We start from the raw sequence: 20,336 nt of genomic DNA on the forward strand, positions 1-20,336 counted from the left end.
GGAAAGAAGGAGGAAGGGTTTGGGGGGTGGGGATAAGAGGGAGGGACAGACACTGTGCTGACAGGGCTGTGACAGCGCTTAATTACCAAGCGAGCACTGCACACTGGAAGCAATTTCTAAGGATTGTTGTCATTTGAATAGATTAAAACGCCCTTTCACTGGACTAAGCTGTCTCACCAGCGACTTGGCTCTGCTGTAGATGAAAAGTCCGAGGCAAATCAAAGAGGAGAAGACACCAGCAGAGCCAGAAATGGAGGGAAGGAGGCAGAGAGGGGTGTCACAGAGGGCACTAACAGCAACACCATGTAGGGTTTTTTGTTTGTTTGTTTTTTGCTGCAGAACAGGAACATGTTGTGTGTGGATGCAAACATAAACACTAAATTAATGATGGTCTCCCTCTCTTAATGCCCAAATCGTCCTACCTCTTTCCCTTGCAGCACCATGTGGGTGTTTTAACAATTAAAAAAATCTCACTTGTCTTCCCTTGTGGATTTAAATTGACTAATAACTGTCTTTTTCAATTATCTTCCCCTTCTCTTTCACTACCCTCCTACATACCCGCAGACACTGAAGGCTGCGAGCACACTTGGAGGAAGTTTCATGGCCACTGCTACAGATATTTCACACGCAGACACACCTGGGAGGACGCTGAGAAAGACTGCAGGGAGCACAATGGCCACCTGGCCAGTATCCACAGTGTGGCTGAGCAGAACTTCATCAGAGGTGAGTAAGGAGAAACAGGACAATAGCAGATTTGGCACAGAGTGCAGCTCTTTCTGATGTTGTTACTCTGCAGAAAAACTAAAGTTAGGAAGACAAATTTGGACATTCAAGGGCCAGTAAGTCTTGCTGTTAGATGACAGCTCACTTGAGCATGCCCGAGGTTAGGTGGACATAAAATCTCCAAGTTGAAACCTCAGTTAATGAGACTCTAGCAACTTTGACACAGCCATTCTAGGAGCTAAATGCTCACAACAGCATAGTAACAGCAGCACCATGCTGATGCCACCTCCTTAGTGTTTCCGCCTCATGTTTACCGTGTTCATTGTCAGGAGCTGAGGCCTATGTGCAGTTCTGTTTGCAACATAGCCGTCCACTTAGTTTATGATTGTTTATGATACCCACATCCATTCATCCATCCATTTTCTGCCACAGTCTGGGTCACAGGGACAGAGATGCCAAGACCTACTTCTCCCTAGGCATCCCCTCCAAGGGGACAGTGAGGTGTTTCCAAGCCAGCCAAAACATATAATTTCTTCAGTTTATCCTCCATATGCCTCCTTATAGTAGAACATGCAGGAAGCATTTTAGCTAGGAAGCATCCAGGAGGTGCCCAGGAAGTACATCCTATTCAGAGGTCCAAACCAACTGAACTAATGCAGAGGAGCCGTAGCTCTCTGCTGATTTCCTTCCGAATAACCAAGCTCTTCATCGTATCTCTGAGGCTGAGCCCAGACACCCTTTGGCCGAAGCTCATTTCCACTGTATCTGCGATCTTGTTCTTTTGGTCACTAACCAGAGCTCACGGCCATAGAGGAAGGTAGGAATATAAATCGATAGCTCGCTTTCTGTCTTCACCACAATCAACAATTTCTGAGTCACTGCCACATCAGTCCGTCTGTCAGTCATCCACTCTACACCTTCCACATTTGTGAACAAGACACTGAGATACTTAAACTTGTCCACTTGTGGTAACATCAACATAATATGCTTCCATTTTTCAACTGAAGATTCTTATGTTTTAGTGTTGAGGACATCTGAAGATTTAGATAGGCATCCTCACGCTTTCTATTTCACGTCGCTATATTTCAGAAATATCTGGTGACACTTGTAATCACCAGTCACTTTTAAAGAAGACATTGCTCAGTTTAAATGATAGTACTGATTTAGTAATAATAGCCTAACCTGCTGTCACTTGGATGGCTGCCTTTGCCTCCTGCACAAAGCTTTTAGAGGCCAGTGAGTGGTATCTACTTTTGTACTTTATTATCATACTTGGAGATGACACCTGACCTTCCCTTTTATGTTTTCCCTAACTCAGTATTAAATATCTTTATAGTTCAGCTGTGGACGGACCTTAAAGGACTTGATTTTGCTGCCGTTTAAAACAGCCTTAAGGAGCAAAGTCCGAGCTAAATAAATCTATATCACCATTTGTTGCAGTGAGTTGACCCTGCAGGCCCTGATATAAGTGTCTGTACAGTAAGTGATATTGATTGTGCTATATTCTTTCTGCAAATGTTATTTTTTTCAACTTTTGTGATAGCTTCACCAAAGCAAATGAATCCATAACCTGAAACTTAATAGGAAAAAATTGATTTAATTACAATTATTAGGACTTCTGAGTTTTACGTATGTGAAACAAGCACATGCCTTGGAAAGGTTTATGACTACTTGAGTATGATCCATATCTTTTAACATAAGGATTTGCATTTTAGGTGGTAGAGGGCATTAAGTTACATGAATGGCATACAAAAAAGGTGTGTGACATCACCAAAATATCATCATACATCTCTTTTCATGGGCACTTATCTATTCAAGGTCATCTCCTCATGCACCTCCAGTTAGCTTCCTGCATAGCTGCTATTTTTAGAGCACTTAAACAAGGTCTATTCTGACTAATCGGGTATATAGATCTGAGTTTTTACCACAGACATCAACCTACTGGGACAGCAAACATAATCTTGTGTAATGGAGTGACTTTTGTGTCAAGGATCATCCCTGTTGATTAGCTCTGTATCTCAGTGTACAATCCAGAGGCCAAGCAACAGCTTTTTGGGTTAGAATCTTCAGCGTCCAAAATAGACATTCACAGTTTTGTCCACTGAAGACTGTCAAGGCTGAGGTCGTAATGGAGAATGTGTGTATTGAGGTTGAGCTTTTGTTACCTAGTGGCTACACAAGCCACGAAGTACCAACGGCCAGATTTGGTGTGTGGTAGTAACAGGTAAATCCATCCCATTATCCAGTGCACATGTCAGACCCACATGTGCAGGTGGTCAGCTGAGAAGTTAATGATCATGCTCTATATTTGTAATATGAACAGAGAACCCGAGATGTGTTGCTGTGGTTGTTTTAGTATGTAATTATGGTGTTTGGTGTCCTTTCCTGTTGTCCTGAATTGAATAAGCCAAACAGTTGAAGAGCTAAATACATCTCCTTGGCTCTTCAACTCATGTTCATTGTGGACTTAAATATTTGGCCACAGAGAGCAGTTTAATTAGTGCCAGTCAGCATTACCATGCTAATATCCATTCAGTTTTTCTTTGGTGCTCCATAAAGCTTCATCTCTTTATTCTTAAGTTTTTGCCCTCTGGCAAGCTCCACAGCCACTTGTGTTGTAATAAGACCTGATCAGCAGCAGCAAACTATTCTGGATCAGCCGTCTGTCCCGACCAGATGCCAAGAAAAGACAGTACCACCCACCTAGAACTGATCTTTCTCCTATTTGCTCACCATTACCAAAAAGTGCGTTTAATTGCCTCGAAAATGGACGTCTCCACCCCTGCAATAAGAGGATCACAGCCATTAGGAAGATTAATGGGCCTGGTAATGATGTTAATCAGATTCACCATGATTGAAATTCCATTACATACAGTATGTGCAAGCACATGCACATGGCTGGCCTACTGCGCACAGAGACACCCACACACACACAAATGAGATTAACCCAAAACACCATTAGGGAAATATCCTTTCACACAAACAAAAATCTCATCACACGTATACCGTAGACAGAAATAATATATCTCTATTAATGGTCATCATTCATCTGAGGTCAGCCAGCTCCAGGACTGTCAAGCTTGAGTCGAGCTCATGTGTGAAACCTGCACTAAGAAGAATAAGAGTACCCTGAGTTATACTACAAAGCCCTCCACTGTTTTACACCAAGGGCAGGGCTGGACTGGGACAAAAAATTGGCCTGGGCATTTTGACTAGAGACCGGCCCACCGGGTATTATATTATAGCCTCGCCTCTGTCACGCACTGACAGAGGCGAGGCTGCCGGACACTGACCACCACCAGTAGGCAACGGGTGAAGTGTCTTGCCCAAGGACACAATGACCGAGACTGTCCAAGCCGGGGCTCAAACCGGCAACCTTCCGATTACAAGGAAGGGTTTTTTTTACAGGACAGTTGGCAACTCTACTAACTAACCTTATGAATAAAATAAAGTTCACTATCATTAACATCATAGCACCCACCCAGCTGTATAGAAACTCCGTCATGCTAGCTAGTACGCAGTGCGAGTAATTGTGACTGACTATAACAATTTAGCACAACGAAAATAAACTCCACCTAAACTCGGTTTATATCTGACCCAGATAGACTGCAGGTCATAACTTCTTACCTGAAGTTCACCTGACACTCGGACCGGCGGCCGCACAAAATACCCTCTGTGCTATCCACTTGTATTGTCGGACCAAGGCACTTTTGGCTCCCCATTTGCAACATCTGGACCAAACCTAGAACGTTTTTTGGGATGTGTGTTTGTTTTGTTTTTGAAAGAGTGTTGCGACACCAAAAGCATATGGCTTCCCTTCATCACCTCAGCAGACACTTTCACACTATCCAATGAACAGTCTGCCTCTATATAAGATCCAGCTTATTTGGTACAAACTTTCTCCACCAGGTAATGTCCTCAGAATGAGGCCAGTGCAGATAAAGTCATATGACGAGTAGTTGGCAATAGTCTCCTCTTTAGGTGCTGGATTTTCAGCACTGGTGATTAGGTGTTTTGTTGCTCCACACAACAAAGTGATCAGTTTCCCACCTGAATCAGGGTTTGTGATGTGTCACAGCCTCATGACAAATGTTTTTAAAGGATTTTTTGTGAGAAATGAGTGCGTATCATGTACTCATACAGTAAACCATAGAACAACAATTCATTCCTAACAATTTTTTTGTAGTATGTTGTAATAATTATCTATAGATGTCAAGCAATACATTGAATTGCCCCATATATGTCTTTATTGTTTATTTGTAGGTGTGGATACTGTGTGTAGTGCTCTACTGTTTTCTGCATTAATTTTTTGTTTGCAATTTCTTACTCAGGTCTAAGCCATGACAACACCTGGATTGGGCTGAATGATCGGACAGTAGAAGATGATTTTCAGTGGACTGACAAGATGGACCTGGTGAGGATCCAGCTGTTTTTGTTTTGTTTTGTAGTCAGCTGATTCCAGCGTACTTAAAGCTCCTGGAGTTGCATAGCAAATTTTGATGTGGTCATTGTAGCAGCAGTCGTGATTCCCAACAAAATGTTTTCTCCACTGCCTGTAGTAAAAAAAAGTAGCACTTTTTGCTCAAGTTTGTTTCTTTAACCTTGCCTGCTTGTGTATGTGTGCAGCAATATGAGAACTGGCGTGAAAACCAGCCAGACAACTTCTTTGCTGGAGGAGAAGACTGTGTGGTGATGATTGCTCATGAGAATGGCAAATGGAATGACGTGCCCTGCAACTACAATCTGCCCTACGTCTGCAAGAAGGGAACAGGTGAGAACAACACAGGGGGAAGAAGAGGAGAGGAGAGTTTTCTGCAACTGAAACAGTTGATAAAGATGACTGAGAAAAGAGGTGAGGAGGCAGAGAGCAGCAAGATGTAAATTGGAAAGAGGAAGAGGTTGCAAAGAGTGAGAAATGTCAGATCTGAAGTGCGAGGCAGCAAGGGATCGGACTGAAGAAGGCAGAGACAGAATGAGGATGTACAGCTCACCGCGCTTTGCTGTCAGCTCTTTAGTTTCAAATCCTGTACAGCCTTTAAAATAGAATCACAAAATAGAAAGGTGATGAAAAGTTCTTGAGACTGTGTTTTTTTATGTAAAGCAGCTCGAAAATGCTGCACACCGTCTCTATCAAAGCACAGAGACTGACAGCGCACGTACCTTCAGGTGATTCTGAATATCCTGACTGTGTCATGCTTTACATTACACACAACTGTGTGCGGTGCAAGAGATTAAGACCAAGCCTCTTCAGTCACTCTGCATACCTTAGAGTCACACTGCTTGCGTCTTACAAGCCCTCTCTTTCTGATGTCCTGTCATCCTCCAGCATCAACTTTAACAAGTTTTCCACACACGGCTCATGTCCTGACTTGATTTTTTCTTTACCCATGTGCTGTTTTAGTTATCATTGTATACGCTGCTACCTCTTCTTTATGTCTCCTGTTGCAGCTGTCCCATCTAAGTGTAGGCTTCTACGTGTTCCTCTGAGAGCATATTAGAGCTTATTTTTTCATACAGGTCAAACTTATGATCAAGAGCGGGTGGCTTGACATATAAATAGTGGGGGTGCAACCATACACAAAATTCACAGTTCAGTTCGATACTTTGGTGTCACGGTTCGATATTTTTTCGATACAAAAAAATGTTCATGCTTTTTTAATTTGTCATTTATTAAAATTATAAATATATATTTTAACTCAAAAGTACAATTTTTAAATGTAATGTTGCTTAAACAACAAAATAATAAAAATAATAAATCTATCTGATCGAGAAATCACTCATCTTTGGAAAAGAGAGTTTATTACAGAGAAATGGCTCTTTCCAAAATAAAAGCTATACTATAGGCTTCTTCTGAGGTATATTCTCAGCAGCATATTAAACATATCAGGTCCCCATAAGGAGAATCATGTGCTAACGGCTGTCTAAATGACTCGGGTAAAGTTTGTAGCATGCGTGCTTGTTGTTTTTGTCTGCTTCCACTTGTCTTTGAACAAGGATGATGTCGGCGTAAATGTGCAGTCATATTCGTTGTGTTCCCACTAGTGCTGTCAGCGTTAATCTCGTTAAAATGACATTAACGCCATAAGGCTGCAAATCTCCATTAACAAGTTACCGCGGATCGCCCCGTGCGTGGGGCTGGGCGGCGTCAACACGTTAACGAGCTAACTGCACTAACGCACTAGTTCCCACCGATTGAGCATTGCGTGGCACATCCGACAAACTGTTTTACTTTTGTGACGCGCTTACCATCAGGGTCATGCTTCACATGAAAACCAAGATAGTTCCAAAGGCCAGCTCTGAATGAGGGTGGGGGAGGTTCAATTTGCCATGTTGCTAGCTTGCGCTGCGCTCAATGGATCTGCACTCGACAGTGCAGCCTAGGTGGAGTAGTCGAACGCAGATCCACTGAGCGCTCAACACAGACAGCTTCGTCAGAAGAAAAGTTGATAAAATAAAAAATAAAATTTGTATTGTTCGATACATATGCGTACCGAACTGAAAGCACTGTATCGAACGGTTCAATATTGATACGAGTATCGTTGCACCCCTAATAAATAGGTAAGCCAGGCTGGTTTAGAGCAATACTGGGGCACAAGAAGACACTGGAGGCTGAATTTGAAAAAAAAATTATAAATAATAATTATAACTCTAGTACTTCTTATATGTTTGCAAATCATCGATATGTTGGCTTGCTCTTTATTTCAGGTGTTAATTGCCTCTCAATCTGAGGCAATGCTTACGCTTTGCTTTAAGAAAGCATAAAGATGTCTTGTTGTTGCTTTTTTATCACACTTGATTTACTTCTAAGTTGCATTGTTACAACATCTAAAGCATTCTGATCTTCTCTGTTAGAAACGCGTTTTTTATCATGTCCCTGCGTTTCTTTTGGAGTTTTACACCTGGATTCTCTGGCCAATTTTTTTTCTTTCCCTGCTTGCCTCTGTTAGATCCTGTCACCTGCTCTTCCTACAGGCTGACTTTAAACTGATAAACCTAACATGAAAACCTCATTGATGGTCATCATATCAAATTAACCTAACCATTTGTGCTTATTTGTACCAGGTATAGAGAATTTAATATTTGTAGCCTTATGAAGAGTGTCATCATTTATCTTACAAATACTAAATGCAAAACCAGTGTGTGAAAAGTCTTCCTGATTCAACAGCTAGTAGAACCAATTCAATAGCTGGTAAGGACCAGATTGTTCTATTATTTCCTCACAGAATTGAAACGTGTACTTTCTTTTTCTCTTGATTATATGTGTTTTTTGATGGATAGACAGTTCTTTGGTTAATCTTTCCCCGGTACATGATGTGCTGGTATCTGATTGAAATGTTAAGGAATAAATGAAAAAGTGCAAAAGTGATAATTACAAAGTTGTGGCACTTCAAAAGAAAACATCTTTGTCACATTTAATTGCTTTTGGTTGAAACTTCATGTCTTTGACTGATCCTCATACTCAACAGTCTTTTTCTGTATTGTCCTTTACTCTGAGGCCTATGCAAAGGCTCTCTTACCTTAGATTTAGTTTATTTTTGTTCTTGGTTTAACTGCTGGCTTTGCTGTAGTAGAAAACAACATTTATTTCCGTAAGAGCACTATTACTTCAAAGGTTTTATGTCTCAACCACTGTTTGCCAACCGCCCTTTTTTATGCTCTGTGACTTTAATTTTGTGCAAATCATTCGTCTCACTGTCCCCCCTGTCATCTTTCCTCCCATCATTGAGTTGAGTATTATAACTTTGAGTATTCATATATGACCGTGGGAGTCTGCGGTCTTCTCAGGAGTTGGATTGAGTTGTTCTTTTCAAGTCTTTATGCGTGTTTTTGGAAAATAGCATCAGCAGATGTTGGATCAGCCAGTTGATCGTGGAGACACGTACAGAAAACAGGCTGCTGCTATATTGGTGTATCAAAGGAGAGCTGTTTCCCTTGTGAGCAAGGTGTTGCAGCACCTCTGCTGCTCACTGTCACAAGTCCCAGGCATACAGCCCACCTCTGACCTTAATCAGTCACTTACAATCACCAGCATCTTTTCATCTTTTCCCTGCTTCCCTGTCATCCTCTTTTTCACTCACTCAAGTAACCCCCATGTACTGTCTGATCGTATCAGTGGAGTTCTCAGCTCCATGCTGAGACTCATTTCTAATTACCCCAGCTCATGTGATCTGATTGTCTTCTCATCACACGAGCCAATCGGGCATCTTGATCAGCTGCTTGGGGGGTCAGTTAGGGTGGCGTGTTGTACAGATGGTGATGATTTCTTTTATTTAAGCAAAAAGACCTGATGCAGTCATCTCATAAGACAGTACAGTATTAGTACTTTGACTCTACTCATTTTACTGTACTCTATTTTTGAATTTGGGTTGGAATAGTATTTCTCATGTACTAATATTTTGTACATTTTTATAGAGGAACGTTCAGTTACCTTTTTGTCCTTCAAGGACTACTTTTTACTTTCTTACTTTGGGGCCATTTCAGAGCCTGTACTTTCCCACTTTTACTTGAGTAAAGAAGTTGCTTGAGTATTTTTAACACATTTACCTTACTACTTAGAAAGAAAGTCTGTACTTTTGCCACCTCTGTAGAAGGATATATATATCTATATCTATATAGCTCTGGCCTTTTTTACTAAAAGTGATGCTCTTTGTAGGATTGATTCAACTTGTTTCAAAATTCAGATGTAATATTTGATTGCTGGATCAACGTTATCCAAGTAAGGGATAAAGAAAAAATGGAAAAAAAGCAAAACTGATTGAGTTCAACATTTACATTTGGATTACGGTGACAAGAATGTCACACAGTCATCTGCCTCTAAGCTCTTCTAGCAAGGATGAGAAGAAATTTACCTACAACAAGACATGTAAGAATTATAAAATTATTCAGTTTTTTTATGGCTTATTACAGAGGGGGGAAATCTAATTTTGCATGACATACAGACACTGTGAGCGCGTTGGGAAATAATAGGTTGATGTCAGTGCCTTCAGCAGTTCATGTGTCCACTGGGGTGTAATATAGCCACTGTGTAATACACACAAACCTGCTATTTCTGAATTCTATTTTGTATTTGCAAGAGAAGCTTTACCAGCTTCCACCTTAGTGTGAGACCTACAAGCCTTTCAAATAATTCAAAGGAACCGATATTTATGAATTTTGCTGGAAAATAGTGCACATATTTCCAGTGTAATAATATTTGTTTCGTTTGTTTGGTCTGATGATGAGTCTAGCCATTCAGAGAGAAAATAGAAGGTAAGAAGAAGATCGCTCTCCTCGCCAACCCTTCCTGACCAAGCACAAACTTCCCCCAAGCTCCCCACATATTCTCCACAGGGACATGCCTGTAGGAACACAGCAGAAGGTCAAGGCCTGCAAGTGGCCCTCCAAGGAAATGCTGTCTGACCAAGCCAGACTGCTTACCAGCTTAAAGCTATAAGCTACTTTTTCAAATAGTCTCCTTTTAATTTAAATCAAAATGGAGAAAAAAAAATCCTACTTGCAGTTTTGTGTTATTTGCTTCTTAATATCTGTATGTTTGGGATGCACAGACTCGATTAAAACGCACATTATCTGCAGCTACACAACACTAAGGAACCCTCTGCTTCCTTATTACACTGTTATTCTCTTTTGTGTGCTTTTGCAGCTTTTTTCTATTCCCTGATGTTTTCTTAATTTGCAGTGCATTTGACCTCTCAGAGTTGGGCGTGCTCGAAACATCTCACTTAGGAGAAATTAACCTCCTAAGACCCGAACTCTTTCATGGCATGCGTTTTTAATTTCTCTATTATATTCTATTTGGGCTGATTGGGACCTGATGAATTTAACGACATTCGTTTTAAATTTCGATAGAACAGTGGAAATATAATGTCCTCGTAAGTGGATATCAGGCCCTTGTAGAGCAACATTTAGTATTTTGGTCTAGACCAGCGGTCCCCAACCTTTTTTGCACCACGGACCGGTTTATGCCCGACAATATTTTCACGGACCGGCCTTTAAGGTGTCGCGGATAAATACAGCAAAATAAAACTAGTACCGGTACCGAAAAAAAGAAGATTTATTCATAACACACGTGAAAAGACCCAGGAAAACCGAGTTAACGATAAAAAAGATAACAAAATAACGCTAAAACCGATAAAAAACCCTGAAAACCATACATTTCACACCTGAGCCTCAACTCTCGCTGCCCGGTACCAAATGACTCGGTCCGTGGCCCGGGGGTTGGGGACCACTGGTCTAGACAACCCAAAATGTGATATCCACATATGTGGACGCCAGGAGGTTAAGGATGCATCCTAGTAAGATGCATCCGAGGTCACTCCCAAAGCTTGTAGCCATAGGTGAGAGGAGGAATCGGCACATAGATCGACCGGTAAAAAATCATTTACACTCAGCTTTGTCTTTGCCACAGCAGACAGATACTGCATCCACATTATTGCACACATTGCATCAGTCAATCTCCAACCTACTTCCCTTACTCATGAAGATCCCAAGATATTTGAATTTTCCATTAGAGGCAACAACTCTTTCCCAACCCAAAACAGTCACCCTTTTCCAACAGAGGCTGACTGCAAAAAGCAAGGAGAAGATGCTGCAACCACCAAACCTGACATTCTTCCTTGGCTGTGTGTGCCTAGAAATTCTAAACATAATCATTGGCAAAGCGCAGTCCTAGTAAAGTCCAGCCATCACTTATGGCTGGACTTTGGTTCTACAGGAATTGAATAGCCTGTACCACTGGGCCTAACACTCCCAAAGGACACCCTGAAGGACGCAGTCAAATGCCTTCTCCGAGGCCACAGGTTATAAATCTAAGTGGACTTTGAATGAGATTTGTTACCTGTGGTGTATTTCTGTTTAGTGAACAACAAAACAAAACCATTATCTCAGTTGATCTGAGCAGCTGTCAGTGTTCACAAAAACAGACTTTCTTAATAAACAAAACTGAGTTTGAACATAACTCTGTGTGAGACGTACTCCCATAGTGTTGTGCAGAGAATACACACACACATTTGCACATCTCTCTGATTTGTTTTCACATGATTGCCAGTAGGTGTGCGGATGTTTTGAGGCCATAAAGGAACCAACTAGAGGAACCCAGCAGCTGTTTGCAGCTTTCCGCATGACTCACAGTGACTGCCCCCCTGCAACACAAGAAAAACGGCAAAGAAAATAACTATAGATATTTTCACAACACGCATGCAGATATACTGCGTAACTTCGTCTTAACTTCCAGTGTTGACTTAGAACAGGGATCTCCAACCTGTGGCTCTGGACCACATCCGGCTCTTTTATTGATAAATATGAGTATGAATAATGGTGATTTTACACATAGTTTTATTCATGCTGATAAGGGGAAAATAGAGAATGTAATGCGTATTGAAAAGATTTGTTTGCTTTGATTGGAAATGCTGTTAAAAACATGATCAACACAGGTCAGAGATCTGTTTATTTGATATATTATAGTTTATTTCTATTTGAACTGTTTTAAAACTATTAGGCTTCTTTATGTTCTATTTATAATCAAAGTAGCCTCCGCTAAATTTGATATACTTGCACGAACAGCACTCAAGGGATGCAAAGCGGTCTCTACATAAAATATTTTTTTCCCCTTCATCTCACAGCTGTTCTGTTTTATCTGTAATAAGAATCATTTAAAAAGTAAATAATTTTCATTCTGTTTTATCTGTCATTTCAAAAATACAGCAAAAACATGACATTATTTTAATGGAAATGCAAAGTTAAAGAGCCAAAATCACTGCAGCTTTTAATTATTTACACCCACGAGTAATGTTGATAGGCTAATTAATAATTAATAGGCTTCCGCAGTGATATTATTTGGGAGGAAACCTGCGTTTGATAGTAAAGTTTACTCATCCTAACCTTGAATTAATGTTACGTAGTTGTATGAGCCGTCAGACCAACCAGTCAGGTGGCAGTTGTTACATTTATCCATATTTAGTGAAGACACTGAGCAAAGTGTATTTTAGATGTTGCAATGACAAACAATGCTTCAAATATGGACTTTACTGTGAAGAAGTTTCTAAAATGATTCATTGTCATGCAAGCAAAGATGAGTCTTTTACCAATCACACGTCCTAAAACACTGAACAGGTACTTTTGGTGTTTTTTATAGGTTTTTTGATGGGCTTTTCTAAGACCCAGCATCCTTTCACTCGCAGCCCTCTACTCTTTACTATAAAAACCACCTTTTCCAGCTCCATTTCCCTTTTCTGAGTTTTTTGACGTTTTATTTTATACCTACTTCAGTGCAATCTCACTTAGCTTGTCTGCACTGTGAGAAAACTTTCAACAGCGTACATAGGTGACAGCTAATGAAAAGCTACCTTTTAGCCTTTCATTTGTGTCAAGACAGTAATAGTCTCAAGTGAGGGGGAAGTGCTTATTGCCCTTTCCATCCACAGTTTATTAAACTGTAAATGTGACGTTAAACCCTTCATCAGAGTTAATGGCATTGCTTTCCCTTATTAAGAATTTAAGAGGTATTAGGACACAGACAAGGGAATTAAGGACTGTAAACATTTTCTGATTGCTGATTAAGTCCTCTCCTGACTGGTTTGTTGCTGAACTGTGCAAATGGCATCCAAGGATGAAGTCAGGGGCCATCAAAGCTGACTTTAAGTTTCCTGTCTGAAAGGACCTCAAGCTGGGTTTCAACTCCGGGACGAAGGCAGGTTGACATAGTGGGGACTGATAGTACCAGTAATATCAGTTGGGGGTTCGAAATAGTGCTGTACTGTAGTTATATTTAACTTTATTTTTCATTAGTTGTCATAGAAATTATTAAGTTCCCCCAGTGGTAAATGGAAAAGTTTAAAACTACAGCCTGTCTATATTTTATTTAGTTAATTTAATAATTTACATAATGGATCAGATGGAGTTAATGACTAAAACCTAACCATAGTTTTTCCATTATTTTGTTTTGCATTGTATTGAAAGATAGAACTGAAGTCAGCCTCGACCACTGCAGACTGACACCCCGACGGGAGAGCTAAAAAAAATTGGTGAAGTTGTTTGAGTGCCTCCCTGAGGCTTGTCCATCCTGTCAGTCTCTGCCCAGAGTGTCAGTTCTCTGTCTGTCTCAGCTTGAGTAAACAATTTTCTGATTCTGCCTCCTCTCTTTTATGTGTCTAAAATGCTGTGTTACTTTGAATCCCACCTACTCACTCGCTGACAGACTTGGACAGACACCCTGTCCTGCAGATGCTAAATCCACAGATTGAAGCGGTTTTCAAAAAATGTTTTATCCAAGTCATAGTCATAGTCATAGTGTGTGGGATGTGTTCTTAAAATCTAAAACACCATTTGGAACCATTTGTTTAAGTGAAGCACACTAATGGGGTGAATCCAGGTTCAATCCAAGTCATTACTGTTTAAAGACGACTTATTATGGTCAATTCCAGCTCCATGTTCTTCGTCTCTACTGCTTCACTGTTCCGAATAAACAAATAAAATAAAATGTTTTAATTTCTTTTCCCTCCATTTGACGCAACTTTCTTTTGATTGAACTTCCTCTTAAAAATAAGGATTGAATCGCAGGTAGGGGGTTTCTGTGATCCCACTCAGAGCTGTGTGCCTAAGAGGAACGTATTAAGGATATCTCTTCTCACTGGTGTCATACAGAGCCAAGGGAATAAAAATAGCCTGAAACCGAACATTCAGAGGACTCTGAAGCCTGAGATTGTTGCTCATAGGGATCACTTGAGCTGATCACGTCAGAGAATAACAAGGAAAACAATGATAAGAACCTTTTAAGAATCTTATTTGATTAATAAATACTAATGACACAGCAAGAATTGTAAGTAATTACGATAAAAATAACTAACCTCATTAATATTCTGTCTTTCTCTGTCTCTATAGTGCTTTGCGGGGCCCCTCCAACTGTGGATAATGCCTTCCTGATTGGTCGGAAGCGTACCCACTATGACATCCACTCAGTAGTGCGTTACCAGTGCGCCGATGGCTTCCTGCAGCGGCACGTGCCCACTGCTAAGTGTCGTGCTAACGGCAAATGGGACCGACCTAAAATCATCTGCATAAAATGTGAGTGTTAACAAAGAGAATATGGCTGCTTGGTAAACAGCAAGACTTACAGAATTTTTTAGGTCATTTTCACATTTCTGTTTTGTTTTTTTTAATCATTATTAATATTTTTAGCATGCACACCAAAAAAGACTGAACCCCAAACATCAACAGCCCCCAGGAGCTGCTGTCACTTTGTGTATTCTCGGGCTTTCCATCCCCGCTCTCATTATTGATAATTGCAGTTTTTAGTCCCTTGGGCTTGCTTAGAAGTCGCAGGGTGTCCTTTGAAGTGTTTTGTGCTCGAGGTAGTTTTTTTTCCACTTTTCCTTTGTAGACTTTTTCAAAACTAATTCTAACAGGTTGAAGCTTCATGTAAATCAACACACGTGCAAGAAAGAAAGAAAGGTCCAGTGATTTACTGAAAGATCTGCAAACAAATACAGGAAATGCAGTATATGATGCAAAAATAGCGGTTATGCAGTTTTAATGTGTTTGAGTCAATATTTGGTGTAACCACCTTTATTCCTCAACACAGCCTGAACTCTATTAGCCAGCTTTCTTGTAATTTCTTTAAATAGTAATAACTCTCCAGGATTCTTGAAGGACATTTAAAGCTCCTTTTTGGATGTTGGATGCTTCAGTAAACAGTAGATGAATCAGTTAAACGGCACGGTGCATTTTTCAGGTCCTGTATCAGGTCTTTGCTGGATTCTTCCTATTTCTTAAGGACCTGGCCTTCATATACTATTGTTTCACAATTTTTAGACGTGAGAGTTTTTCTTTGTACTCCACTTGTTTAATTTCCTCAACTTTTTAAGAACATACTGACAGGTTTCCAGCTAAAGCTCTTTGAAAGTCACTTTTTTGGTCCAACAAAACTTGAATTTTTATTTTTAGAATTTTATGTAGATTAAACTAAAGAAGTAGGGACATGTTACATGCCGCTTGTAACAAAGTGTGTCTGAAATTGTCATTTAAAATTGGATCTTTGTTAAGTTGCGTGTTGTGTGTAGACACATCACCGATTCATTCCTCGAGTTAAGTGTCTTTTTCTGCTTGAATGATTAATAGGTCAGTGTTAAGTGGTTTGATAAACAAAAGCGCAGTCCTCTAAAAATGGTCAAGTACAAGACAACACTGAAAATTAAAGAAAATACAGTCAATATCTAAAGAAAATCTTTGGTAGACGTTCATTAAGCGCTGAAAATTACAGCTACAACTTTAAAACGGCTCAAGTGGCTCAAAACTTTTCCACAGTACTGTTGTTTTGCACATGTAAAACATCTGCACAAAATAATCCTGCACAGATGGTGATAGTGATGACATTGTGGTGATATTGCACTTGCTGCCGGGTATTTCTAAAACAGCACAGAAAATCAGTTTCTTTCACTGAATACCTTATCTTATAACATAAACTTTACTTTTATCAATTTTTAAACTGCTCACACTAACCGCGACAGAATATACCAACTTGATGTCATAACTTTTCACCATAATTTTCTCTTCCTCATAGGCCGGTTGATCTATATGAAATATTCAACAAACTGAGCCTTGTATTTCACTTCACTTTGCTCACAGTGTGACAGTAATGATGAAATACTGAAATAATGTAACTTCTGTTCAAAGCGATAAAGATTCCTTTGCTTATGACTCTTTATCTTTGGACAGAGTTGTTTTTATGGCCCAGAGTTATGATGTTGTTATCATTCATTGCAGACGACATTTCTTTGTTGCCAAACCCAGAAAGGGACGGAGCAATCTAATTTGGCAGTACACACCAGGAACAAGCTTATACCGAGGCAGTGAGTGGGTGGCTAGCTCATTGTGCCCTTGCTAAAGGCACCCAGTCTACTCAATGAGAGATAAAACAGATTCCCTCAGTGTGGTGGAAACAGTTAAACCATCTGCACATTTTGACCTTCCTGCGTTTTGATCCGTTCTCTCGCATCTTACCTGGTTTCAAAAACTTCTGATGCTTGCCAGTGATTCATCTCCCGCTTGCATCACTTTTCTACCCTTCACTTTCATCTCATTACATACTGAATTACTCCTTTAATACTTCTCTCTTCCACTTTGGTTGTTCCTCCAGCCCGGCGAGCTCACCGTTACCGGCGCCACCACCACAAGACCAGGAGAGAGCGCAGAAAGCACAAGAGGCACAGCCACAGAGAGGGAGGCCACCACGGCAGAGAGGGAGGCCAGGGTCACAACCACGCCCGCTTCTGAACCAAAAAAAAACATCATCCCCCCCCCCCCTTTTTCTCCTCTGCTGCCAGCTGCAGTTTGCCTGTCTCCCTGTCGTCCCCATTTCCCCAAACAGTTCTTCACAATAACAGCCCAAAACTCTCTGACCAAGCCGCCTCCCTCCGGCCTTGTCCCGCACTGCATTGTCCTGCCCTTAGCTCTCCAAGTCAGCCTGTATCATAGTCAACTGCATCAACAGGACAATAATAAATCCCTTTGTACTCTTTTTACTTTCCTTTCTCGGTCCGACGTTCTGGTCATACCCTTGCTGTCTCTTACCTACCTTCTTTCTTGACCCACTTACTCTTCCCTCGAGCTCAACGATGACCTGAAACATGGGGCTACGCTGACCTGTTTTTAAAAAAAAAAATCTTTGAGAGCCACACTGAACATTCTTCAGAGAGAAGTTCCTAAATAGGGATTACATCATTGAATTTGCTGTATCAAAATCAGACGAGTCAAGGAAGACGTGTTGTTGACTTGAGCCTTTTGTCTGTTGAACACATAGTTATTTTTTACAAATACTCAGTGTTTACTTCTTGACTCTGCTGCTTTTGGTTCGCTCTTTGTAAGGCATTGTACTTGACTTAAAGCGACGCTGAGTTGTTCCGAAACAGATTTAATTGATTTTCTTTCATTCAGAAGCAGTTGTAATTGAATTATTTTAATTGTTAGCGTTGTATCTTCTTGTCAGTGTAAGACCATTACTTTAGATCAGATGCTTGACCCCAGAGGAAAATGGAAATCGCATCCCTTCCCATTGCAGTTTCATCACATCACACATCAGTCACTTTTCAGAAGTGTTGAACAATATCAAACACCTCCTGCTGCGTCATACATCCACACCTGTCATTGTAGAGGGGGAATCTGAACGTTTGATGTCAGCTTGTCTCAACTCAGCTCAGCAGTCCCGCATTTGCTTTGTCTTTTTTCACAATTTGAGCTGCTGTGGGATTGTGTGCTGTGAATTAATCAAGGTGATGCAGCAGGGTGAAGAGCCTCTCACGTATCTGCTTCGCCTTTATTTTGAAGGTTTACTGCTGTTTTTGCTGCATTGTGTATTCAACAAAAGTATGGGTACATTCATATTGGGGTGTGTCAGACCAAGGACTGCATTAGCTAGGTGCATAAGTATTATTCAGTCCCTCTCTGAGTGATGTTGTCCTATTGTTCAATTTTGCAATTAATTTTATGTAGACGTGCAAATGATTAGCAAACATGGCAGTGAGATCACACTTTTATATATCACAAAAACACAGGACTTTCTTTCATCAGGACAACAGGTCAAGAAAAGTAAAACGCTGATTTGGCCATTAATACAGGGGAAAATGTTGCTATAGAAACAAACTTAAATCTTCACTCCCAGGTAGTTTAAAACATATGTTTTAAAAGCATCCACTTTTTTTATCTGTTTGTCCAGCTTATGCTACAGTCACACTAGGAAAAACAGGGACAACAAAATTATTGGGACAGTTTACAATTAACTTGCAACCTCGCTGCCTTTAAAACTGAAATCTGGCCCGTGACCATTTGCACTCAGTTGCCATCTTCAAAGTAACTTTGGTTTGACAAGACAGAGATAAACTGGAAATAAGCTTATCCCAGGTGTTATATGGGTAGAGCCAGGGTACTCCGAGCACATGTCCCATCAAAGGGCTAACACAGAGACACAGACAACCACACCCTCTCACATCCACACCAGTTTGGAAAATCCTCAGAGGCACAGGGAGAACTTCCAAACTGCACGTAGACACCCACGCTCACCATGAGGTTCAAATCAAGAGCCATATTGCAGTGAGACAACAGTGTAACCACTGTGCCACAACCTTTTCATGGCTCGGGATTTGTTTGTCTCAGTTTTTAAACATCCAGCCTTTGTAGGGCATTATTAGCAGTGAGTAGTTAAAAGTTAGCTAGCTGCCTGCTAGATTTGTATCATTTCATTAGGTTTTTTTTTTTTTAATTATTATTATTTTACTGAAAACAGCCAGTTGCTGCTTGTGGAAAGAGTGCTGATGAGACTGAACCAAAAAGTAAAGTTAGGGGCTACAAAGATTCAATCTCTCAGATGCTCTGAAAATATTAGTGATTTTTGTCTGTGTTTGTCACTGAAATCATAATTTGATCTGTTGTCATAACACTGACATTCAGAACAAGGTTTAAAGATTAAAGGACTGAAGATGTACATTTTTGTAGTGTAGTCTTCAGCCTTAACCAGCCCTCTGAAGCAGGAAGAATTGAGCAAGTAGTGGGAAACAAGCACGACAACAAGCTGAGATTGTTGCATCATGAATCAGAGCTTTGTGCAGAGTATGAGGATGAATATGATGCAGAGGAGACGGAGACAACAAGCTCTTGCTCGTCTCGTGTCTGTCTGTGTGGATGCCGCATGTGTGCGTTATGGCTGAAGACGCCGACAATGGCTGAGGTCCCAGTGGATGACGATATAAAGGATCAGCAGAGATTAAGGCTTGCCATTTCTGGAGTCTCGCAGCTGTTCACACCTGAGCTCGCCCCTGTCGTGTCTCCTCTTTTAAAGAGGGGATTGAAATGGATAGAACAAGCACTTTGCTCCCTTTTTCTTCCCCTTTACTGCCAGGTTAAATTGCTGTTTTTAAAGCCAGCACTTGGGGTTAGAGCTTCTGGGATTACACCCCAGCACTTTTATCCCTCATTTCTCTATCTCGTTATACTTTTATCATCACCACCTATACACTTTAGTACCTTTCATCTTTGTCGGGAAGTGGACAATAAGCACACCTAAATTCAGTTTAACTTGTTTTTTAGTGGAGAAAGCGTAGACTCAGGGTTTTCAGCAGCCTCTCGCGCATCTTATGAAAACACTAAACCAGGATCGGGTTATATAAAGTCACTTGAGGTAAGAAAATCTATCCTGCGCACATAAATCCCCCCCCGTCTTTGTTTATCTCCCCTCACCTTGGCAATGACAACGCTCCTCCACATGGAGAAGAATAGTGATCGTAGATCCCTGTATCAGTTTAATTAATCTGCTGCATGCCTAATTAACAAGTTGCATTATCTGCAGAACCCCAGAGCAGCCATGACAAGGGGAAGGTTTTGCTGACGGACAGCGAGTGGAAAGTAAAGAGTGACAGACAGGAAGCCCAAAGAACTGTCATAGCTGTCAAACAGCTGTCACTCGACGATGTCAGACTGACACAAACTTCTTTTTTTCTGTCTTTCCTGTAAAATAGACTGATAAAAGAAAGCGGATGAATAAAAGGGCAGACCGAAGACCTAATTCAAATCAGAGTTGACACACAGGGACGGTTTAATTACAGCTGCGTAAAGGTTGAGCTGTGTGACAG

The 20,336-nt window shown here is 40.7% G+C and overlaps 1 protein-coding gene across 1 annotated transcript in view; it reads left to right on the forward strand.

The window, feature by feature from the left end:
- The window catches only part of ncanb (neurocan b), a 129,938-nt gene extending 112,702 nt beyond the window's left edge, over nucleotides 1–17,236 (forward strand). The window contains exons 11-15 of the mRNA XM_026159414.2: nucleotides 565–723; nucleotides 5,055–5,137; nucleotides 5,350–5,494; nucleotides 14,599–14,781; nucleotides 16,853–17,236. Coding sequence (XP_026015199.2) covers nucleotides 565–723; nucleotides 5,055–5,137; nucleotides 5,350–5,494; nucleotides 14,599–14,781; nucleotides 16,853–16,989 — 707 coding nt within the window. The 3' untranslated portion in view covers nucleotides 16,990–17,236. The remainder of the gene's footprint in view (nucleotides 1–564; nucleotides 724–5,054; nucleotides 5,138–5,349; nucleotides 5,495–14,598; nucleotides 14,782–16,852) is intronic.
- The last annotated feature ends 3,100 nt before the right edge of the window (nucleotides 17,237–20,336 follow it).

The sequence above is a fragment of the Astatotilapia calliptera genome, chromosome 23, assembly GCF_964374335.1.
Source record: "Astatotilapia calliptera chromosome 23, fAstCal68.1, whole genome shotgun sequence".
In the NCBI taxonomy this organism is placed as follows: domain Eukaryota; kingdom Metazoa; phylum Chordata; class Actinopteri; order Cichliformes; family Cichlidae; genus Astatotilapia; species Astatotilapia calliptera.